At 41.2% G+C, this 24,817-nt stretch overlaps 1 protein-coding gene across 2 annotated transcripts in view; it reads left to right on the plus strand.

The window, feature by feature from the left end:
- The window catches only part of PARN (poly(A)-specific ribonuclease), a 165,349-nt gene that overhangs the window by 34,674 nt on the left and 105,858 nt on the right, over positions 1-24,817 (plus strand). For both annotated transcript variants that reach the window (XR_010731167.1, XM_066274802.1), the window contains exons 15-18: positions 206-248; positions 2,107-2,182; positions 7,022-7,132; positions 7,439-7,508. Coding sequence is in view for 1 of the 2 variants with exons in the window: in XM_066274802.1 (XP_066130899.1) it covers positions 206-248; positions 2,107-2,182; positions 7,022-7,132; positions 7,439-7,508 (300 nt within the window). In the remaining variant the exon portion in view is untranslated. The remainder of the gene's footprint in view (positions 1-205; positions 249-2,106; positions 2,183-7,021; positions 7,133-7,438; positions 7,509-24,817) is intronic.

Below are 24,817 nucleotides of genomic sequence, written 5' to 3' on the forward strand. Positions count from 1 at the left end.
TCCCACAGCCTCTTCATGAAGTCCCTGATTGAGAGGACCAAGTTCCCAGACTAACCTATCAGTGATGTCAGCACCAGGCTCACAGTGGCTAATGTGCTTAATTCCCCTGTCCACTTTTAAGATAATGGGCTATTCATTTGAGTAAAATACATTTTGTTCAAAATACACATTTTGTTTACCTTATAAAAACTTCTTTTGTTTTCAGACTCTTGGATACTAAATTGATGGCCAGCACACAGCCTTTTAAGGTATTTAAAAATTTTGAATTATCTGTGATAAAGCTATATTTGAAATTTTTAGAATTGCTACTAAAAGCTTTAGAATTATGGTCTATTTAAATGTGATTTTAAAATCTATCCCCCCCCCCTGCCCTGGCCGGTTGGCTCAGTGGTAGAGCGTCGGCCTGGCGTGCAGGGGTCCCGGGTTCGATTCCCGGCCAGGACACACAGGGTAAGCACCCATCTGCTTCTCCATCCCTCCTTCCTCTCTGTCTCTCTCTTCCCCTCTCGTAGTTGAGGCTCCATTGGAGCAAAGATGGCCTGGGCGCTGGGGATGGCTCCTTGGCCTCTGCCCCAGGCGCTAGAGTGGCTCTGGTCACAACAGAGCGACGCCCCAGAGAGGCAGAGCATCGCCCCCTGGTGGGCGTGCCAGGTGGATCCTGGTCGGGTGCATGCGGGAGTCTGTCTTACTGTCTCTCCCCGTTTCTAGCTTCAGGAAAAAGAAAAAAAAAAATCTATCCCCCACAAAAAAAAGAACAAAAAGAAAATTAGAAAAAGACTAGAAATAAATATATCAAAATGTGACTAGCAGTTGTCTTTGTATTTTTTTCTCTTTTTTTTTTTGTATATGTTTTTAACATTAAAATATATAATGTGGGCCCTGGCCGGTTGGCTAAGTGGTAGAGCGTCAGCCTGGCGTGCAGAAGTCCCGGGTTCGATTCCCGGCCAGGGCACACAGGAGAAGCGCCCATCTGCTTCTCCACCCCTCCCCCTCTCCTTCTTCTCTGTCTCTCTCTTCCCCTCCTGCAGCCAAGGCTCCATTGGAGCAAAGATGGCCCAGGCGCTGGGCATGGCTCTGTGGCCTCTGCCTCAGGCGTTAGAGTGGCTCTGGTCGCGACATAGCGATGCCCCGGATGGGCAGAGCATCGCCCCCTGGTGGGCGTGCTGGGTGGATCCCGGTCAGGCGCATGCGGGAGTCTGTCTGACTGTCTCTCCCCGTTTCCAGCTTCAGAAAAATGCAAAAAAAAAAAAAAAAAAAAAAAAATATATATATATATATATATAAAATGTGTTTTTGAATAGGTTACACATGCACACAATTCTTCCTTTATTGTTCTTATTTTATATATTTTTCTTTTCCCTCTCCTTTCCTCTTTTCTCTTTTTTTTTCTTTTCTTTCCTTTCTTTTGAGGAGGGGAGGCAGACAGACTCTGCATGCACTCTGACTGAGATCCACCCAGCAAGCCACCACAGGGCGATGCTCTGCCCATCTGAGCTGTTGCTCTGTTGCTCAGTAACCAAGCTCTTCTTAGCACTTGAGGCGAGGCTATGGAGCCAATCCTCAGCACTTGGGGCCAATTTGCTCCAATTGAGCCATGGCTGCAGGAGGAGAAGAGAGAGAAAGGGAGAGGGAGGAAGAGAAAGAAAGGCGAGAGGGGGAGTGGTGGAGAGGCAGATGAATGATTCTTCTGTGTGCCCTGATCAGGAATCGAACCTGGGATGTCTACATGCTGGGCTGACACTCTACCACTGAGCCAACCGGCCAGGACCATTATTTTATATATTTTCTAATCAAGAAAATTCAGATAAAGGTATAGTAATTTGGTACTTTGTCAAGTGGCTTTATACAGCTGAGTGCACTGAATGTCAGCACAGTGTCAAAACAAGTATAGCTTTCTTGCCCAACGTCTGTAGATATTTAGCACATCTGTACATATCTTTCATATGGCTAAACCTTTCATATGGTGAAAATTAAATTTCCACTTTTTTCACATTGAATAAATGATGACTCCTATGTATCTTTAAAGACCACAAGGGGGCAGTGTCTCATAGTATATGTTGCACAGAGATGATGAAGGCTTGTAATTCTCCGCTTACTGATTTGCAGGATATCATTAACAACACATCCCTTGCAGAATTGGAAAAGCGGTTAAAAGAAACACCTTTCAACCCTTCTAAAGTTGGTAAGAATGTAAAATGAAAATAACCAAGTTTTTGTGATAATTATATTGATGTATATTGTAAAAGAAAGGTGAAACTACTCTAGAAACTACATTGCACATTTACAGATTTTGGCTAAGTTAACTAGCTATGCCCCGAGTCGAATTAGTGTTTTCTGAATAAAAGTGGTCTTCTAATCCTACATCTATTCTATGTGCATGGAATTGGGTTGCCTGTTCTTTGAGAAGTTGAGCAATTAAATTTTCAGGACTTTTATTTCCTAATGCTTGAAATTCTCCCAAAACTTAATGTGTCCTTTCTGTGGTGCATTGTTTTAAGCGGAGACAGAGAGTTGGTGATTAATTCAGGGCTAGAATGCAAATACATATTTTGTCTCAGAAAAGCCCAAAGTTTAAAGATGAGAAAGGAGAAGTCCTTTCCACCTCTTCCTCCTTCAGAGGTGGCTTTTGCATGGAATAGCAACAGTGAAGGAAATTAGAAGTAGGGAGGGATGTTTCTCAGGGAAGAGATGTTTTGTTATGCCTGGCCATGGCCCCTACCCAGGTATTTGGTGAACCTTCCAGGTATTACTTCCTTGGTTCCTGTTTGCCTAATTGTGCTGCTTATACCGTAATTAGCCTTCTATTAATGGTAGTCTGCAAAATTCTGAAGACATAGATAATAGGACTAAGGGTGCAGAAATTGACAATGTCAGGTAGTAAAGTAACGAAGAATACAGTTATTTGCTTCCTTTTCTGGGTAATAGTCCAAAAGAGGAATTAAGGAAAAGGGAAGGCAAGGGGGGAGAAACCCTAACGTTTTCTATAATAGTATAACGGAAATCATAGAGTCTATTATTTAGTTGGCTATTAATTATATTTTTTGAAGCCTGAAGTCTTGATATTTAATACTTAAGAGGTTGAAGAATTTTTGTTGTGTAACTAAAAATAGTTGTAGCTGTTATTAAAAGTATTTTTTATAGATTGATTGATTTTAAAGAGACAGAGTAGGGGGAAGAAAGAGAAAAAGAAAAAGAGAAGCATTCATTTGTTGTTCCACTTAGTTGTACATTCATTTGTTGCTTCCCATATGTGCCCTGACCTGGGATCATTGAACCTGCAACCTTGATCTTTCCGGACTATGCTCTAACCAACTGAGCTAACTGGCTAGGACTAGTTGTAGCCTTTTCATTGATAATTTCCTTTACGCTTTGATTCTGTTGCAGCCTGTTTGATACTCATTTCCAGAGTGGTTCTAGGAAATAATTATATGAGTTACAGTTTTATTATATTATTTCCATATGATATTCTGGTATCATAGAGAATTTACTCTAAAGCAGGTAGGTTTTTCTTCTCAGATGTTATCTTCTCAGCATCTTGGTATCTCCATGTGACAAAAGAATCATGTTATAGAATGGTCTCTTCTATGAAGTGGCCCCAAGTGCTGCTCAGAAAGTTCTGATGTGTTTTTGGAATTAGTTGTGCTTTCATCTTTAAATCTATAAGCTTGGCAACATGGTAGAGGACAATACTGAATTGAACTTTCAACATTGATTTTAGTCTTGTTTTGGGGAGGATTACCTGGGGTATTGATAGATAATAATTAGTAAGCATTTACCTTGTACCAAGCACTAAGTAAGAGCTTTAGTTATATTAGCTTTTTTGATCTTCACCAAAAAAAGGGAGAGGTTTGATTATCATCTTCATTTACCAGAATGGAAGACTAGTAGTAAAGTGACCTGCCTAAGATCATATAGCAAAAAAGTGGCGAGCAGAGACTCAAACTTAAACACAGGAAGACTCCAGAGTCCATGCTAATCATTACTCTGAAATTCCTGTTGTGTCCTGATGCTACAGTTATCTGTAACTCAAAACCATAAAACTCCTAGAAGAAAACATAGGCAGTAAAATCTCAGACATTTCTCTTTGCAGCATTTTTTCTGATATATCTCCTCAGACAAGGAAACAAAAGAAAAAATAAAGAAGTAGTACTATATCAAACTAGAAAGTTTTTTCACAGCAAAGGAAACCATCAACAAAACAAAATGACCACCCACTGAGTGGGAGAACATATTTGCCAATGATACACATGATAAAGGGATAATATCCAAAGTTTATAAAAAACTCATATAACTCAACACTAAAAAACAATCCAGGCCCTGGCTGGTTGGCTCAGTGGTAGAGCGTCGGCCTGGCGTGCAGGAGTTCTGGGTTCGATTCCTGGCCAGGGCATACAGGAGCGCCCATCTGCTTCTCCACCCCTCCCACTCTCTTTCCTCTCTGTCTCTCTCTTCCCCTCCCGTAGCCAGGGCTCCATTGGAGCAGAGTTGGCCTGGGCGCTGAGGATGGCTCTATGGCCTCTGCCTCAGGCGCTAGGATGGCTCTGGATGCAACAGAGCGATGCTCCAGATGGGCAGAGCATCACCCCCTGGTGGGCATGCCAGGTGGATCCCTGTCAGGCGCATGCGGGAGCCTGTCTGACTGCCTCCCTGTTTCCAACTTCAGAAAAATACACACACACACTCACACTTAAAAACAACAACAATCCAATTAAAAAAATGGGCAAAGGGCCCTGGCCGATTGGCTCAGCGGTGGAGCGTCGGCCTGGCGTGCGGGAGACCCGGGTTCGATTCCCGGCCAGGGCACGTAGAAGAAGCACCCATTTGCTTCTCCACCCCCCCTCCTTCCTCTCTGTCTCTCTCTTCCCCTCCTGCAGCCAAGGCTTCATTGGAGCAGAGATGGCCTGGGTACTGGGGATGGCTCCTTGGCCTCTGCCCCAGGCGCTAGAGTGGCTCTGGTCATGGCAGAGCGACGCCCTGGAGGGGCAGAGCATCGCCCCCTGGTGGGCAGAGTGTCGCCCCTGGTGGGCGTGCCTGGTGGATCCCGGTCGGGCGCATGCGGGAGTCTGTCTGTCTCTCCCCGTTTCCAGTTTCAGAAAAATACAAAAAAAAAAAAAAAAGGGCAAAGGATCTGAATAGACATTTCTCCAAAGAAGACATACAGATGGCCAGTATACGTTTGAAATGATGCTCAATGTCACTAGTCATCAGAGAAATAAAAATGAAAACACAATGAGCTTAGCTGGATATAGCTCAGTTGGTTAGAGCAGTGATCCCTAACCCCCGGGCCTGCAGACTGGTACCGGTCCGTAGAGAAAGAATAGATAACTTACATTATTTCCGTTTTATTTATATTTAAGTCTGAACGATGTTTTATTTTTAAAAAATGACCAGATTCCCTCTGTTACATCCATCTAAGACTCAACTCTTGACGCTTGTCTCGGTCACGTGATACATTTATCCGTCCCACCCTAAAGGCCGGTCCGTGAAAATATTTTCTGATATTAAACCGGTCTGTGGCCCAAAAAAGGTTGGGGACCACTGGGTTAGAGCATTGTCCCAAGGTTCAAAAGTTGATGATTCGAACCCCGGTCAGGGCACAAGCATGACGAACAGATCAGTGTTCCTGCCTGCCTGTTTGTCTGTCTCTCCCCCTTCCTCTCTCTCTAAAATCAATAAGTTAAAAGCAACAACAAAAAGAATGGCTGTCATGAAATAAACACGTTTTGGCAAGGATGTGGAGAAAAGGGAACCCTTATGCACTGTTGGTAGGAATGCAGATTGGTATAGTCACAATAGAAAATAGTGTGGAGGGTCCTCAAAAAATTAAAAATGGAATTGCCTTATAACCCAGTGATTTTACTTGTAGGAAAAGATACCCAAAGAAACCCAAAATACTAATTCAAAAGTACACACTTTATATTTAATTAATTATTAAGTAAATATTTAAATAATACATTGCTGATATTATTTAAAATAAAGCAGCCCATGTGCCCACCAGTAAACTAGTGGATAAAAAAGCTATGGTACCAAAATGTGATAGAATATTATGCAGCCATAAGAAAACAGTGAAATTAAAAAAAACAAAAACAACAATGAAATTTTATCATTTGTGAGAGAATGGATGGACCTGGGGGTGTTATGCTAGGTAAATACGTCAGAGAAAGACAAGTACTATATGATTTTCACTTAATATGTGGAATCTAAAGAATAATAGAAATGAACAAATAAAACAGAAACAGACTCACAGATACAGAACAGACCGATGGTTGCCAGAGGGGTGGGGCATGGGGGACTGGGAGAAAAAGGTGAGGGGATGAAGAAGTACAAGTTGGTAGTACAAAATAGTCTTGGGAATGTAAAATACAGCATAAGGAATAGTCAGTAATATTGTAACAGCTATGTATGGTGCCAGGTGGTACTGGAAATATCAGGGGGAACACTTTGTAAAATATATGATCATTAATTGCTGTCATGTACATCTGAAACTAATATAAAATAATGTCACTGTAAACTGTAACTGAAAAATTAAAAAGAAATAGCTTTTTTAATGCTTATTTAAGATATTTTGGCCCTGGCCGGTTGGTGCAGTGGATAGAGCATTGGCCTGGCATATGGATGACCCAGGTTTGATTCCCGGTCAGGGCACACAAGAGAAGTGACCATCTGCTTCTTTCCCTACTCCCTCTCCCCCTTTTTTCCCTCTTCTGCAGCCAGGGGCTCAATTGGCTTGAAGGTTGGCCTTGAAGGCTGAGAATAGCTTGGTTGGTCTGAGTGCATCAGCCTCAGGCACTGGGAGTAACTGGGTTGATTCAGCATCAGACCCAGATAGGGGTTGCTGGGTGGATCCCTGCATGCGGGAGTCTGTCTCACTATCTCCTGTCCTCTCATTTAAAAAAAAGAAAAAAAAAGTTATTTCTATAGCACATACTAAATACAGTTTGGATTTGGTTGGGCAATATATACACTTACCAGTCTTCATGATTTGTGATGTCTTGGGAAAACTGTTTTTTTTTCTCTTTAGAAAGTGCAGAAGGTTTTCCAAGTTATGACACAGCTTCCGAACAGCTCCACGAGGCAGGCTATGATGCTTATATCACAGGACTGTGTTTCATCTCCATGACAAACTACCTAGGTATTCACTGTACATGTTTCTGTCAAAAACAGTGGTCTAGAGTGAATTTTATCTGTCTACTACTTCCCTGGGATCTACTCACCCAGTTAGAAGTGGGAGGGGTTGGAGTCAGAGGAAGTTGGGGTGGAGCAGATGGAGAGTACACAGGGAGGAACCACTGACTTTGTACCTGTGTTACGGTTTTGGCCCATTTGAGTACCTTTTCCTCTTGCTGACCCAAACTGTTGACTTAAATATATTTTTGCCTGAACTTTCAAGCTTTGTCCGCTTGACTGCATATAATACTCTGCTTCTTTTCTTTATTAGGTTCTTTTCTTAGTCCTCCAAAAATTCATGTGTCTTCCAGATCAAAACTCATTGAACCTTTTATTAACAAGTAAGTAATCAGTGGGTTCCCAGGCCCATGTTCTGTCACTGTGGCATAGCCTAGTATCGGGACTGCCGTTAGGGAGGATTAGAAGAGAAGTGCATTTTTAGATGAAATATTTCTCACTCTATGACTGAGATGTTTTTTGAAAGTAGAAATTGACCTTTGGGAAATAATTTATTAAATATTAGCTAAAAAGAAGAAGGAAAGAAAACACTGCCAGTGATACTGCATCTCTTTTAAGACAAAGAACTGGTGATTTTGTAGTTTAATTACTAAAAGGGAGACTTTTTTGTATATACACAGTTAGACCTGATTTACCCCTAACAAACTTTACATGTGAGATTATTATTTAAGTTGTATTGTTATCTGATTAAATATTGTTTCTAAGAAGATACTGGTTATACAAATATTTGTTTAAGGTAATCTGTGGAGCTTTGATTGTCATTGCATCCTGAAGCCTCATCTGAATAGATCCAATGAAGTACAGGCTTGCTATGTACCTTCATTGTTGGAAGAAGTCAGTGTGATTTAAGGAGAAGTCTAAAAGTTCAGAACATTTTCAAAGAATTTCAAGGTTATTATTTCAAGTGCGGTTTGTGCTTTCCTGGCACAGTTGTGAGACTAAAGTTATAGATGTACTTCTCAAGCAGGCCACAGTTTGGCTCTATGCCACAGCCCTAAGCCTTCATCTCTACTTCAGCTCTCTTAACAGGGTTGGTTCTGGGAGATTCTGGGTGAGCCAGAGAGAACAAGACAGCCTACAGCTACCACCACCACTGGGAGAAAATTATTTTGGTGTTGGGTTGGTTACATCATTTCCTCACATTCTCTGTAGCAGTTTACAATTCTGTCAGTACTGTTTCCTTAGGATGTCTGTATTAATACTAGTATCACAGTGCTTGTGCTTAGGTGACATACTGCAGAGATCGATGTTAATTCCAAACATCTAGATTGCTATAGGTTCAGAATTTGTGTAGTTTCAAGGAATTTTATGCTGTGGCTTCTTGTTTTTTAATCTTTGTTTTTTTCAATGGAAGTTCAGAAATACGTATATGTGTTTGATTTTCCAGGCATCTTTCAAAGTGGACTGGGTAGCAAGGGGTGGTGTATATTAGAAATTAATAAACAAGGTGTGGTGAAATTTTCTGTATGGGAAGTTAATTCTGCTAACAGTTGAGTTTTTTGTCTATCCATATCTTTTGAGTGCAACAGGATTTTTTTTGTTTTTTGGTGTTTTTTTTTACAGAGACAGAGAGAGTTAGAGAGAGGGGTAGACAGGGACAGACAGATAGATGAGAAGCATCAATCATTAGTTTTTCGTTGTGTGTTGCAACACCGTAGTTGTCCATTGATTGCTTTCTCATATGTGCCTTGACCATAGGCCTTCAGCAGACCGAGTAACCCCTTGCTCGAGCCAGTGACCTTGGGTCCAAGCTGGTGAGCTTTTGCTCAAACAAGATGAGCCCTCGCCCAGGGTTCTCTGCATCCCAGTCCGACGCTCTATCCACTGCGCCACCGCCTGGTTAGGCGAGTACAACAGGATTTTGTTCTTTCCTGTTATTTCAGGGCCAGGACTTAGGTTTGTAAATCTTTGAAAAGGCAGCTTTATGTCATAGACCATGGAACCTACAGGTGACACTAAATAATTGTTTGGATCATGGTCATTCCTTACTTTTTTTTTCATTCCTTACATTTTTATGACATACGTTCATAGTTCAACAATATTTTTCAACTGGGAGATGTTTACTTCTTGTAAATATGGAAAACTATGGTCCTATTCTCCGGGAATTCAACTCCTTATAAAGTCAGGTGATAAACGCAAACTGGATTACATACAAGAAGCACCTACTTTATAGTAATCTGTGTGACCAACATGAAGAGCACTCAAAATAAGCTTTGATCAAAAAGCTTAGCTAAGACTTTATGTATTTGCAATTCACTTTACTATTGCTGTCTGCAAGACCATTACTCAGAAGGACTGGATGGTAAATACAAGCTTCATTTTAAATTAGGACGTGTGTCTATTCAGATTTTTTCCCCTGAAACTTAATTATATACCAAAAATAGTTAAGGATTTAGGAATCCTCCTGTGATAGTGCACTGAACATTCTTGCCTAATTTGATTTTGCTCTATTTTCCCTAGCTGTAAAAGAAGAAGTTTTTCATTTTTGAAGGGAAAAAACTTATAGGAGGATTTGAACTGTAAAATAAGAACTGTTTTTATTATTTTATATTGGAGTAGCTTGATTAAATAGAGTGTGTCCGTAAAGTCATGGTGCACTTTTGACCAGTCACAGGAAGGCAACAAAAGACGATAGAAATGTGAAATCTGCACGAAATAAAAGGAAAACTCTCCCAGTTTCATACCTATTCAGTGCAGTTTGATGTGGGCTCATGCACAGATTTTTTAGGGCTCCTTAGGTAGCTATCCTGTATAGCCTCTTCAGACTCGTCACTGACTGATGGCCTACCAGAATGGGGTTTCTCCACCAAACTGCTGGTTTCCTTCAACTGCTTATCCCACCGAGTAATGTTATTCCTATGTGGTGGCGCTTTGTTATAAACGCGCCGATATTCACGTTGCACTTTGGTCACGGATTTGAATTTAGCGAGCCACAAAACACACTGAACTTTCCTCTGTACCGTCCACATCTTGACTGGCATGGCCATGGGCTGCTCCGCTGTATACACGGTATTACGTCATCATCTGCGCATGCGCACATGCTGCCACATCATCTACAGGAACTGGGAGGGTTTTCCTTTTAAAATGGTGCAGATTTCACATTTCTATCGTCTTTTGTTGCTTTCCTGTGACTGGTCAAAAGTGCACCATGACTTTACGGACACACTGTACAGTCATCCACTTTTTTCTTTTTCTTTTTTTTTTTTTTATCCTTTTTTTTTTTTTTTTTAAACATCCATTTTATTTATTTATTTTTCAGTAAGTTTAAATCCTTGAGGGATACAGCATCACATAGATTCTGTGTCCAGTGATGTTAGCAGTAAAGGGTGCCAGGGTGCCTTGGAATTTGACAGGAACCATCCACTGTTGCTATAGCACGAATTACCTTTCTCCAGATGAGTTTGGTTTTGATTGGTTTGCCACCAGGAGTCACTATGTTCTTTGCCTTGTAAACATAAGTGCATCTTTTGCTTCAGTAGAATTCAATTTCATTTCGAGTATAAACACCATTTTTTTTTTTCCGTCCTTACCGTCCCTCTAAACACCTTCATTTTTTTTTTTTTTTTTTTTTTTTTCATTTTTCTGAAGCTGGAAACAGGGAGAGACAGTCAGACAGACTCCCGAATGCGCCCGACCGGGATCCACCCGGCACGCCCACCAGGGGCGACGCTCTGCCCACCAGGGGGCGATGCTCTGCCCATCCTGGGCGTCGCCATGTTGCGACCAGAGCCACTCCAGCGCCTGAGGCAGAGGCCACAGAGCCATGCCCAATGCCCGGGCCATCTTTGCTCCAATGGAGCCTCGGCTGTGGGAGGGGAAGAGAGAGACAGAGAGGAAAGCGCGGCAGAGGGGTGGAGAAGCAAATGGGCGCTTCTCCTGTGTGCTCTGGCCGGAAATCGAACCCGGTTCCTCCGCACGCTAGGCCGACGCTCTACCGCTGAGCCAACCGGCCAGGGCCTAAACACCTTCATTTTTAAGAAGAGTTTTGTGCTTCCTCTGGTTCTGGAGACCCTACTTATATCTGGCAAAAATGACCTTGGACCACAGCCTTCCAGACATATTTGTCATTGAAGTCCTGTTCCCAGCAGACTCCACAGCCTCCAAGATGGTGGAAAAAGCCAATCATCCATTCTTAACTCACTTAGAAAGTGGGAAAAGCAGTTGCTTCTTTTGACATAGCTTCGTGTTAATATTGACCTCATTCTTACTTAAATGAAGGTTTGATTTATGACATTTTTTCCAATATTACCCTTAAAAACATCCAACCTTTACCATAAACATCTCAAATGGTTGATTTTAGAAAAATTTGTTAATATTTCTGAGGGTTTAGATGTTTTGGCACAAGGCTTTTCTTAGTGTACCTTGACCAAATATGTATAGTCCTAACATAAATTTGAAAGGACTGTGATAGTGCACAATAAGAATAAAATAACATTTTATTCTGCTATCATCAGATTTATGTTTAAAAAGTAAACCTTTAGGGAAAGTAACTACCTATTTCCACATTATCCTAAATTAGCATTTGACTGCATTAGGTATCTTTGGGAGCTTCATTGAATTAACTATTGAGAAGATCCCAACACAGCTGGTGTTTGAGCAGTCTACAGAGACTGAGAGACTACAAGGTGTGTTCTGAGCCATATCTGTCTACAAGAATATTCCATGATGGTTTTGCATGGTGCCCATTTTGTCTCTTTCATGGTCTGGGCACGTCCCATATTTCTCCTTACTTTGTTGGAGTAAGAATGAAAATCATAAGAGAGTTGAACGATGGAAATAAGGATCAGACCACTGCTAATGACAGGTTGTGTGGAATGTGCTCTTCGTCTGTACTGTAGGCTCTGGTCAGGAAATGATTTACGTTCTTTTATAACCGTGGTCAGTTTTAATCAATGCATAACTTAGAGAAGATCCTTTGGTTATACCCTTTTAGGCTGGGAAGAGCTAAAAATACTTCATGCCTTTTACTGTTTTTGCATCACAGAGAGCACAAAATCACACTTTTGCCTTATGTTTTATTAACAGTCATCTTTTTCTGCAAGACACTTGGAACACTCTTACAGAACACCTTTTATGAAGGTTTTTTGGGAAGGTTATTTTCCATTTACCTCCATTCCCCGCCCCCACTTTAAAGAGAGAGAGCAAGGGTAGTGGTGGAAGGGAGCAAGGAAGCCTCAGCTCCCATATGTGCCTTAACTGGGCAACCCCAGGGTTTCAAACCAGCAATCTCAGTGTTCCCAGTCGACACCTGATCCATTGCGCCACCACTGGTCAGGCACCTCAGTTCTTAGAGAAAGGAAATGACCAAGTCTCGATTTTTGGCTATTCTCTGTAAGTAATGGAGTTAAAAAGAGAGACTTGCCTGAAATTTATTGTGCAATATAGTATGGCCACCTTGTCCTTAACACAGTATTCTGAATCTGAACAGGATTCCTCTAGAAAGCGGGGTCATTTTGCGACAACCCTCCCATATGTTCTTTCTAAGCTGAAGGTGAGAAGTGATAGACTCTTGGACAAATTGTTTCTCCTTTGCAAAATGTGGCTAACACTGTTCACCTCCCACTGAAGTTATAAAGATTGCATGCATGAAATGCAAAAGTCCTTCAGTAGTTCTTAGAACTTGGTAGGTTCCTGGTACAGGGGTCCTTGGGTTATGACACAGTTCTGTTCCTATGACGGACATAACCTGAATTTTGGTATAAGTCGAAACACACCCTAGCCTAACACAAAGGGAACACTTGCGCTTTTAACAGCCCAAATGGTGTAGGTAGGTAAGCATACTGGAGGATGCCAATTCCCTCATAAGCTGCGCTACTGCGTATTCTTCCAGTGTGTGAAACCAAGCTAGTTCGCCACTGTAGTCCATAAGTACAACACTAATGGCGTAAGCCAAAACACGTCTCAGTTTTTTTGTTTTTATGTGTCATAAACCCGAAATGTCGAATGTCGAGACAGTCATAACCTAAGGACCCCTGTATATAATTTTTCTTGCTTGAAGCATAAGAATTTAACATTCTAGGAGATTCAGAAAAGTATGTGTGGTAACATAATGTGTTTTATGGTTTTGGTTCAGTGATGCAGAAGAAAATTTGTTATCACATGGATATAAAATGGGAATACAGTGGCAGCAAATATGAAGTGTTCGCTTTTGCTGTACCTACCTTTTAGTGTTTCCTTATAAAAAAATCAGATGATACAGTGAGTTAGATTGGTACATAGTGGGAGGAAGATTGCTTTGATTTGGCCCTGGCTGGATAGCTTGATTGGTTATAATGTCATCCCAATACGCAAAGGTTGCAGGTTCGAACCCCGGTTAGGGCACATACGGGAACAGAGTGATGTTTCTGACTCCTTTTTTTTTTTTTTTACAGAGACAGAGAGTTAGAGAGAGGGATAGATAGGGACAGACAGGAACGGAGAGAGATGAGAACCATCAATCATCAGTTTTTCATTGTGACACCTTTCATTGATTGATTTCTCATATGTGCCTTGACCGCGGGCCTTCAGCAGACTGAGTAACCCCTTGCTTGAGGTAGTGACCTTGAGCTCAAGCTGGTAAGCTTTGCTCAAACCAGATGAGCCCGCGCCCAAGCTGGCGACTTCGGGGTCTCAAACCTGGGTCCTGGGCATCCCAGTCCAACGCTCTATCCATTGCGCCGCCGCCTGGTCAGGCTGTTTCTGACTCTTGATCTTTTCCTCCCTCCTTCTCTTCCTTCTTCCCTCTTCCTCCCTCTCTTTCCCTTCTTTATTCCTTCCTTTCCTCTCTCTCTCTAAAATCAATAAATACATATTAAAAAAAGATTACTTTGATTTGGAGCATTTTTAAAGTTTAAAAAAATTTTTTTCCATTGATTTGCGGGGGAGGGAGTAAGAGAGAAGCATCAACTTACTGTTCCACTTATTTGTTCCATTTAGTTGTGCACTCATTGATTGCTTCTCACGTGTGCCTTGACTGGGGGGGTTGAATCAGTGACCTTGGTGCGCTGGTATGATGCTTTATCCATTGAGCCACCTGGCTAGGGCATAAAGTTTTGTTAGTCAAGTGAATACAACAATTTATGGAAGGTGGTATATATTTAAAATAATATTTAATGTTTATTTTTATTGATTTTTTGAGGGTGGGGAGAGGGGAGAGAGAGAGAGAGAGATATGTATAATCTGTTTCTGTATGTGCCCTTACCGAGGATCAAAATCAGCAACCTCTGTGATTTGAGACAGTGCTCTAACCAACAGAGTTATCCAGCCAAGGCATCAATAAATAGGAAGGTGGTATATATATATGATATATATACAGTATATAGTAACTACCATACTTATAGAGAGAGTAGGTACCTTTTTGGTGCCTAAAATAAAGCACACCACTGTTCCTCGCCTTTCTCCATGGAGAGCAATCATGTGCTGGCAACAAGTTGTTTTTATGATGTGCGTGTGCTTTATGCATATTTAACATCAGAGAGATTTTAAACTGAAGGCTACAGGAAAACAAAATACTGAAGATCAGGGCTGTACAGTCATTCCTTAGTGTCCACGGGGAATTGATTCTAGGACCCCTGAAGTTACCAAAATCCACAAATGCTCAAGTCCCCTATATAAAAATGGTGTAGTATTTGCATATAACCTACATACATTCTCCCTTACATTTTCTCTCTAGGTTACTTATGATGGCTAGTACAATGTAAATTCTGTGTAAATAGTTGTTAGATTGTATTGTTTAGAGAATAATGAAAAAAAAAAAGTCTGTACAGTAGACCTGACCACTTAGTACATGTCAGCAACAATGTGACATATTTTCTATTTGGGATGGTTGAATATGCAAGGGACCAACTGCACTTTCTTTCTTCCCAGCCCTTTCACTGATAATGGACACAGCAACTCGAACTTGCCTCATTTATTATCCACTTGCTATTCATGCTTTGCTGTGTTGTATGTCAGGTCACATACCAGGTCAGTAGCAGGTTGTCGGTAGGCCACATGTTTGGAAGTACAGATCCGCTTGTCTGTCAGGAATGTGGTGCTTGATCACCTGCAAGGTGGCTCTCACTGGACCATTTCTTGTCCTGCCTGCCCCTTAGGAGCAGAAGGTGCTGGGATAATAAGAGGGAGGGGCTAATCTGTTCTGATTTCCAGTGTTCACTGTTTTCATTGTCCTGGGTGATGGATGGAATATGTCTTCACTGGGATACTCTTCAGGTCAGGTATCTGAACAGTTAGTTCATTGTATTAACTATTATACTAATCCTCCCCACCCCAGTGGGACTTCCACTTCCCAGTGTGAACAGGAGCTATAGCAGTTTGTACTATTGATAATACATAGCTGAGAGTGCCACAGCACTTAGCATAATTGGTTTCCATTTGTATTTAAAGTTTAAAAACTTTGATTAATTCATTCAATAGAATTGCTTTACTTCTGGCCATTGTATAGTATGGAGCAGTTGTGGCTGTGGGATCAGATGCTTGGATTTGAATCCCAGCCCTACTCCTTACACCTGTGCAATCTTGGGCATGTTACTTACCCTGTCTGTGCCTCAGCTTCCTCATCTGTAAGTGAGAATATTAGTGCCCATTTGCTGGGTGTTGTGAGGATGAAATGGGGGAGTGTATGTAAAATGCACAGTGCCTGACACATGTATCTCAGCTTGTCACTGTTGAGGGGACATTTAAACTTTGAAGATGTGCTTTTCTAATCAGATACTGGGAGCAAATGGAGAACTTTTTTGCTTTTGTAGAAGATAACATATAATCGTACCTTTTGTACTGGACACACCCTATAAGGAGGACTTTGTAGTTAATTATAAACCTTGATCAGAAAAGGAAGGGAGGAGAGGAAAAGCCTACTTGTAACTAAGTGGTGTTCAGGGAGAAGATTTGAGTGTGTTATCTTTTTTTGTCTGTTGTTTTACTCTTAGAGTCATATGGTTATTTCTTAGTGCTCTGTAACATTTTCAGTTGTAGATCTTTTTCCTTTTTATTGAATTTATTGGGGTGACACTGGTTAATAAAATGATACAGGTTTTAGGTACACAATTCTACAGTATACCGTCTGTACACTGTATTATATGTTCACCACTCCAAGTCAAGGCTCTGCCCATCACCATTCATCTCATCTATACCCTCCTCATCCTCCCTGCCCCCAGCAGTCACCACTGCTGTTGTAGATTTTTATTGAGAGAAGAGAGTAAAGAAATAGCATTAACTGCCTGACCTGTGGTGATGCAGTGGATGGAGTCGACCACTGTTGCCAGTTCTAGGGCCCAGTTGCCTGGTCAAGGCACATACGAAAAGCAACCACTGTGAGTCAGTGCTTCTCACTCCTCCTCACTCTTTCTCCCTCACTCCTCTCTCTAAAATCAATGAATTAAAATCTTAGGAAAAAAAAGAAGAAAAGAAATAGCAGAAATAGCATTAAGTGATGCCATGAGAGCTGTTTCTTTTAAAAATTTTGACAACTTTATTGAGATAAAAATTCACATACTATAAAATTCACCCATTTGAAATATACAGTGGTTTTTGGTATAGGGTATTACTAATTTTTTAAAATTACGGTAAAATATATGTAACATAATTTGTCGTGTTAATTTTAAAAGTACAATTCAGTGGCATTAATTACATTCACTGTGCTGTGCAGCCATCAACACAGCACATCCAGAATTTTTCCTTAACCCAAACAGAAACATCATAACCATCAAGCAGTAACTCTCATTTCTCCATCCCCTCAGTCCCTGGTAACCTCTAATCTACTTTTCTGTTTCTACAGATTTGTCCTTTAGGGAACTGTTTCTTTTTTTCTCCATTTTTTTGTAAAGTAATTTTTATTGATTTTACTGGGGTGATGTCAGTTAATAAAGTTATGTATGTTTCAGGTGTACACTTCTATAATATATAAATCTATATATAGAATTGTGTGTTTACCTTCCAAAGTCAATTCTTGTTCGGTCACCATTTATTTCTCCTTTACCCTCTTCTACCTTCCCCCACCCCCTTTCTCTCTGGTAGTCACCATACTGTTGTCTGTGTCTAGGAGCTATTTTTTTTCTTGATCTTTTCACCTATTTCACCCAGCTGTCTGACCCCCACTCCCGTGTGACAGCCATCTGTCTGATGTCTGTATCTATGAATCTGTTTCTATTTTGTTTATTTTGTTCGTTAGATTCTGCATTTAAGTGAAATTATATGATATTTGTCTTTTACTGGTTTACTTAGCATTCTACTCTCTAGGTCCATCCAAACTGTCTCACAGGGTAAGGTTTCCTCTTTTTTGTGTGTGTGTGACAGAGACAGAGAATCAGAGAGAGGGACAAATAGGGACAGACAGACAAGAAGGGAGAGATGAGAAGCATCAGTTCTTCATTGCAACACCTTAGTTGTTCATTGATTGCTTTCTCATATGTGCCTTTACTATGGGGCTACAGCAGACCAAGTGACCCCTTGCTCAAGCCTGCGACCATGGGCTCAAGCTGGTGAGCCTTGCTGAAAGCCGATGAGCCCACACTCAAGCTGGAGACCTCGGAGTCTCGAACCTGGGTCCTCCACATCCCAGTGTGACGCTCTATCCATTGTGCCACCGCCTGGTTAGGCACATTTCCTTCTTTTTTTTAATGGCCAAGTAATACAGGTAGTATTCCATTGTGTAAATGTACCACAGCTTTTATAATTTACTTCTCTACTGATGGGCACTTGGGCTGCTTCCAAATTTTGGCTAATGTAAATAGCACTTCAGTGAACATAGGGGTATATATATTCTTTTGAATTAATGTTTTAGGTTTTTTTAGATTTGTTCTAGATACTTCTGGAATCCTTGAGTCATAAGGCAGTTCCATTTTTAAATTTTTGAGGAACCTTCACACTGTTTTCAATAGTAACTGCACCAGTGTGTATTTGTACCAACAGTGCACCAGGATTTCTTTTCTCCACATACTCATCAGCACTTGTTGTTTGTTGATTTATTGATGATAGTCATTCTGACAGGTGTGACTTGATCTCATTGTGGTCTTAATTTGCATTTCTCTGTTGATTGGTGACATTAAACATCTTTTCATATGTCTATTGGCCATCTCTTGGTCCTCTTTGGAGAAGTTTTTATTCAAACCCTTTGCCCAGTTTTAAAATTGGATTTTTTTGGTGTTGAGTGTATGAGTTTTTGTTTTTTTTTTAATTTATTTAAGTGAGAGGAGGGGAGATAGAGAAACAAACTCCTGCATGCGCCCTGACCAGGATTTATCCAGTTACCCCCCACCCCCATTTGAGGCTGCTGCTCTGCCCATCTGGGACCTATGCTTGAAACTGAGCTATTTTTAGTGCCTGAGGTGGAGGCTTCATGGAGTCATCCTCAGTGCCTGGGCCAGCGTGCTCACATCAATCGTGCCATGGCTGCGGGAAAGAGAGAGAGAGACAGAGAAGAGGGGGAGGGGAGGTGAAGCCATTTGATCTAGGACTTGTGTTTGCTGGGAGTTTTTTGAGAACTGCTTCAATTTCATTAGTTGTAATTAATCTATACAGATTTTCTGAAACTTTCTGATTCATTTTAGAAAATTGTATGTTTATAAAAATTTAATCATTTCATCCAGATAGTTCAATTCTTTAGCATTTAGTTGTTTGTAATATTTTCTTAACAATTCTTTGTATTTCTATAGTGTCAGTTGTTACTTCTCTTTCATTTCTAATATTATTTATTTGGGTTTTCTGTTTTTCTTTCTGAATTGGGTTAAAGGTTTGTCAGTCTTTTTTTTTTAGAGAGAGAGAGAGATAGGAAGGGAGAGAGATGAGAAGCATCAACTCGTAGTTGTGTCACTTTAGTTGTTCATTGGTTGCTTCTCATACGTGCCTTGACCAGGGACTCAAGCCAAGCCAGTGTCCCCTTGCTCAAGATAGTCACCTTGGGTTCAAGCCAGCGACCATGGAATGATGTTGATGATTTCACACTCAAGCAGGCAACTCTGCACTTAAGCTGGTGAGCCTTTGCTCAAGCCGGTGATCTTGGGGTCTTGAACCTGGGACCTCAGCATCCCAGGTTGAAGCTCTATCTCCTGTGCCACAATTGGTCAGGCAAAAGTTTGTCAATTTAGTTTATCCTTTCAAAAACCAGCTCTTCGTTGGACTGGGATGCAGAGGACCCAGGTTCGAGACCCTGAGGTTGCCAGCTTGAGCGCGGGTTCATCTGGCTTGAGCAAAATCCCACCAGCTTGAACCCAAGGTCACTGGCTCCAGCAAGGGGTTACTCAGTCTGCTGAAGGCCCATGGTCAAGGCACATATGAGAAAGCAATCAATGAACAACTAAGGTGTTGCAACGCGCAATGAAAAACTAATGATTGATGCTTCTCATCTCTCTCCGTTCCTGTCTGTCTGTTCATATCTATCCCTGTCTGTGACTCACTCTCTGTCTCTGTAAAAAATAAATTAATTAAAAAAAAAATTCGGCCCTGGCCGGTTGGCTCATGGTAGAGCATCGGCCTGGTGTGCAGAAGTCCCGGGTTCGATTCCTAGCCAGGGCACACAGGAGAAGCACCCATCTGCTTCTCCACCCCTCCCCCTCTCCTTCCTCTCTGTCTCTCTCTTCCCCTCCCGCAGCCAAGGCTCCATTGGAGCAAAGATGGCACAGGCGCTGGGATGGCTCCATGGCCTCTGCCTCAGGCGCTAGAATGGCTCTGGTCGCAACAGAGCACCGCCCAGGATGGGCAGAGCATCGCCCCCTGGTGTGTGTGCAGGGTGGATCCCCTGGTGGGTGTGCAGGGTGGATCCTGGTCGCGCATATGTGGGAGTCTGTCTGACTGCCTCCCCGTTTCCAACTTCAGAAAAATACAAAAAAAAAAAAAAAAGAAAAAAAAAAAAGAAAAAAAAATTTCATCAAAAACCAGCTCTTGGTTTCATTGATTTTTTGTATTTTTTTTTTTAGTCTCTGTGTCATTTATTACTGCTCTGATCTTTATTTCTTTTCTACTACTTAATTTGGGTTTTGTTTGTTCTTTTTCTAGTTCTTTTAGCTGTATAGTTAGATTGTTTATTTGATATTTTCCTTTATTTGATTTTTTCTTCTTGAGTTAGGCCTGTATTGCTATGAATTTCCCTCTTAAGAATGCTTTCACTGTGCCCCATGGATTTTGGGATGTTGTATTCTCATTTTCATTTGTCTCTTTTGATTTCTTCCTTGATCTCATTGTTGACCTGTTTATTGTTTAGTAACATGTTATTTAGCCTCCATGTGTTTGTGTGATTTTCAGGTTTGTTTGGTTTTTTTTGTAATTGATTTGTGACTTCATACCATTGTGGTCAGAGAAGATGCTTGATACGACTTCAGTCATTGACTGCTTCTCATGCATGCCTTGACTTGGGGCTCCAGCTGAGCCAGTGACCCCTTGCTCAAGCCAGCGACCTTGGGCTTCAAGACAGTGACCATGGGATCATGTTGATAACCCTGTGCTCAAATCAGTGACCCGTGCTCAGGCTGGATGAATCCAGTATTTTTTTTTAAGTGAGATGGAGGGAGATAGACTCCTGCATGCGTTCTGACAGGGATTAACCCTGCATCCCTCATCCTGGGTCAATGCTTGAATCAGCTGAGCTATCCTCAGCACAGGAGGCCAATGCTCTGAACAACCAAACTATCTTCATTTCCTGGAGCTGATGCTCAAACCAGTTAAGCCACTGGCTATAAGAGGGAAAGAGGGATAAAAAGGGAAAAGGAAGAAGGAGAAGGAGTGGGAGAGAAGCAGGTGGTCACTTTTCTTGTGCCTTGACCGGGAATCAAATCCGGGACTTCCATATACCAGGCCAATGCTCTATCCACTGAGCAAACTGGCAAGGGCCAGTATACTCTGGCTTAATAATTTGGTAAGGTAAAAAAATAATCAACTTTTCTTTCTCATAGTAGAGCATTATATTAGTTTCCCAGGACTACTATTAGAAATCACCACAAACTTGTGCCTTAAAACAACAGAAATTTATTTTTTCATAGTTCTGGAGTCCAGAAATTTGAAACCAGGTATAGATAGGGCTGTGTTTCTCCCAGGGGTTCTGGAGAAGAATCTGTTCTTGCCTCTTCCAGCTTGTGGTAACTGGTTATGGCTACATCAGTCCAATGCCTGCTTCCAACACATTCTGTGTTGTGTCCTCTCTTTTTTATTTTTCTCTTATAAGGACACTTGTGATGGTACTTAGGGTCTGCTTGGGTCTAGAGTAATGTCCTCATCTGAAGACTCTTAACTTAATTATTAGTTATATCTGCTAAGACTCTTTTTCCAAATAAAGCAGCATTCACAGGTTCTGGGAATTAGAATGTGGACGTGCCTTTGGAGGCCACCATTCAGCCTACTATAAGTGAGTTAGTAGTAAAGTCAGCATTCTTAGGTATTCCTCACCTTGCTTTGGCCCTGACTTGAGCAAGTAGGCAATAGTTATTTACAAGACTAACATTTAATTTATGTGATTCAAGGGTTAGCAGTGTACTCTACTAGCTACTATATATCTTCTCCATTGAGCCTCTTCCACTCTTAAGAGTTTGTTACCTACAGTTGTCATTTCTGACAACCCTCAGAAGTAGATAATAATGTCCTCATTTTAGAGCTAAGTCTAAATGTGGGGTGTCCTAGAAATGGCAGAGTCGAGGATAACCCAGTTCTGTCCTTGACTAAGAATGGTTTCTTCCCCCACAGTAGACAGTCTCTAAAAGAGACAATTCTATAATTGTACATTTTCTTAAGAGATAATGCTAGTATCTTTGAAAGATTTTTCTTTTAGCCTGAGCAGTGGTTCTAAAAGGTGTTTACTTTGACCACTGGATTGTGTGGGACTGGTTTCCTCTGACATTTTACAGTCTGTTGTTTTACAGGCCCTGTAGAAGTTGCCTCTGTATAACGCTTAATTTACCATTTTAATTTGATGCGGTTCATTTAATGGAGACTGTTCAAATGAGCTGCTGGTTTACTCTCTTTTTTTCTCCCTTTATTCCCCCTCTTCCCTTTTTTCTAGTGGTATAACTGTTTAAGAAAGGACATGAGTTGGCTTCAGGACAAATGTCGGGTAATGCTCTATTTTTCAAAACATCAAGTGACTAGATTGAAAATTGTATGTTTCCCCTCCTGAGTGAATTTAAAGTAACTGTTGGCACAGTAACTCCCTGCTAGCTAATGGTTGCCCTCTGATTTTATACAGGAGCTTTAGTGAGCAAAAGAAATGAGCTTATTTTGTGAGAGATGTCTGCATGCTTCTTACCCTGGATGATAAAATTAGTTTTTTATAGCACATAAATATGTATAATGATGAGCCCTTGCATACAAGGTTCTTATGAAGTGCTTTTACTGCTGTGCCCTAAAGGAAATACCAAGACCACTTGCAGTACAGTAGGGCTGGCAGTCATTAAAGGATTCAATTTTCCTTTGGAAGACTTGGGACTTGGGGTGAGCTACTGCTTAATTCAGTGCTTCAGTTCTGTTGAGATTAGATTTACTCAACATATCTGTATACCGGTCGTTAGTGCTATGAGAGGAATGCAGATTTCTTTAAAATTTTTTTTTAGATAAAAGCCTTTTAGGAAGTATAGTTAAAGCAGATGAACAAATGTAAATTTTTACTTACTGAATGAAATACTGAGTTTCTAGGAGGAAGAATGAAGAATTTGAGGGCTTGAGCTTTTTTCTTTTTTGCGAGGGAAAGAGAATAGAATAAACACTGTTCTTTATTAAGATATCCTATAACATTAGAAATCCTTCTAGATTATTCAGGTCTCTGTGTCTGTGTACAAATCTGACATTGCATAAAATAAGCCCATGTATTCAGACACCTCTGTGTCACTCAATCCAGAGAAGCACCCTTTTGGTAGTTTTTTTATGGTGATCATGGTGTGTGGGGGCAGGTGTGACTGAGAAGTCTGATGCCCAGGTAGCCCAGGTAGCCCTCTTTCTGCACTGCAGACATGGGAAGTTGTCCTTTTCATCTGTGGCAACATACCTTTCTTCGCTGCCTGTTCACATTGCCTTGAAAATCCAGTCTACCCAAAGCTTGTTCTCAGACAGCAAACTCATTTCTTGTATCTGAGCTCTGCTCCTTACATGAAGCTATAATTTAAATAGCCCTAAAGCATTACAAAAATGTTTCTGAGATCTTTGCTTGGACCCTAAGCTCTTGCTTTGCTTCACTAAGCTAGGGGTTGGGTAGTAATTCAGGACTAAAACCTGACTTGTCCCGAGATGCTCCTTCTAGGACTTCAGCTTACGATTTCACATGGAGGCTCTGGATATTGCTCAGGTTAAAAGCTAAATGTGAGCGGGGAACCTCTCCCATATCACATTGGAAAGCATGCTGCTATGGGAGCAAAATTAAATATTTTCTTTCATTCTGAATAGAATCATTGATTTTCTCAATAGATTTGGTAGTGCAGAATTTTAAAGAACTTTAATAATCTTTTTAGTTCCCTGAGATCAGGGCCTCTTGAGCAAAGTATTCCTTAATCATCTTTGTGAATTCTTGCACGCATTTTTGAATATCACTTTTGTCCTTTTTTCTTTTTTCTTTTTTCTTTTTTTTTTTTTTGTATTTTTCTGAAATTGGAAACGGGGAGGCAGTCAGGCAGACTCCCGCATGCAACCAACTGGGATCCACCCAGCACGCCCACCAGGGGGCGATGCTCTGCCCATCTGGGGCCTCACTCTGTTGCAACCAGAGCCCTTCTAGCGCCTGAGGCAGAGGCCACGGAGCCATCCTCAGCGCCTGGGCCCACTTTGCTCCAGTGGAGCCTTGGCTGCGGGAGGGGAAGAGAGAGACAGAAAGGAAGGAGAGGGGGAGGGGTGGAGAAGCAGATGGGTGCCTCTCCCGTGCGCCCTGACCAGGAATCGAACCTGGGGCTACTGCACGCCAGGCCAACGCTCTACCACTGAGCTAACCGGCCAGGGCCCTTTTTGTTTTCTTGAGCTCAGCTGCGTAACATGGGTTAATACTGGCATTGTTTTGCAATATGATTTTGTTCATGGGACAGCTAGAGAGTGGTTCAGATAAACTGTTGTGTCATCAAAGGGATAACCTTTGGTCTTAGTGTACTTCTTAAAGCAGCCTAATGTATTCTGTAGTTGCCAGACTCCATCTGAAACTTGTTAGTAAGGTTGGAGAGTTTTGATAAGGTTAGAGGTGTCTGATTCTTTGTTTGCCAGTCTTCAGTGCTGTATCAGTGGTTCAGGTTTAATTTGTGTTGCTGGAGGTGTTCAGTTATGGCCAATTTAAAGAAACCTGTTGTATTTTTGCCAGTGATTTGCCAAGAGGGTAGTATAAGTAATATTTTTCTTCTTAAAAATGAGAAAAATTGCTGCGAGAGCAATAATTTCCCCCAGTGTACCTCTTGCATAGAACCTAGTTGCTTACTTTGGTTGCCCGCTGGTTTCAGGGAGTGGGAGAGTCCTTATGTTACTGCTTCCTGGATTTTGAGGTAGCTCTTGGTATTTGTTCTAATAGTTTGTGTTTTTCTAAGCCAGAATCATTTAATATAAACAAATCATTAACATTAATACTTTTTTTGGAGAAGTTCGCCCAGGTCATTATTATTCAGCTGATTAATTAAACATCATTAATGACAATTAACTACACACCTTGAATATATTCTCCCTAATTCAGTGATTCTCAGTCCTTCAAGTTTCTGAGGCCATAGGGTTA

Source organism: Saccopteryx bilineata, chromosome 4, assembly GCF_036850765.1.
Source record: "Saccopteryx bilineata isolate mSacBil1 chromosome 4, mSacBil1_pri_phased_curated, whole genome shotgun sequence".
In the NCBI taxonomy this organism is placed as follows: domain Eukaryota; kingdom Metazoa; phylum Chordata; class Mammalia; order Chiroptera; family Emballonuridae; genus Saccopteryx; species Saccopteryx bilineata.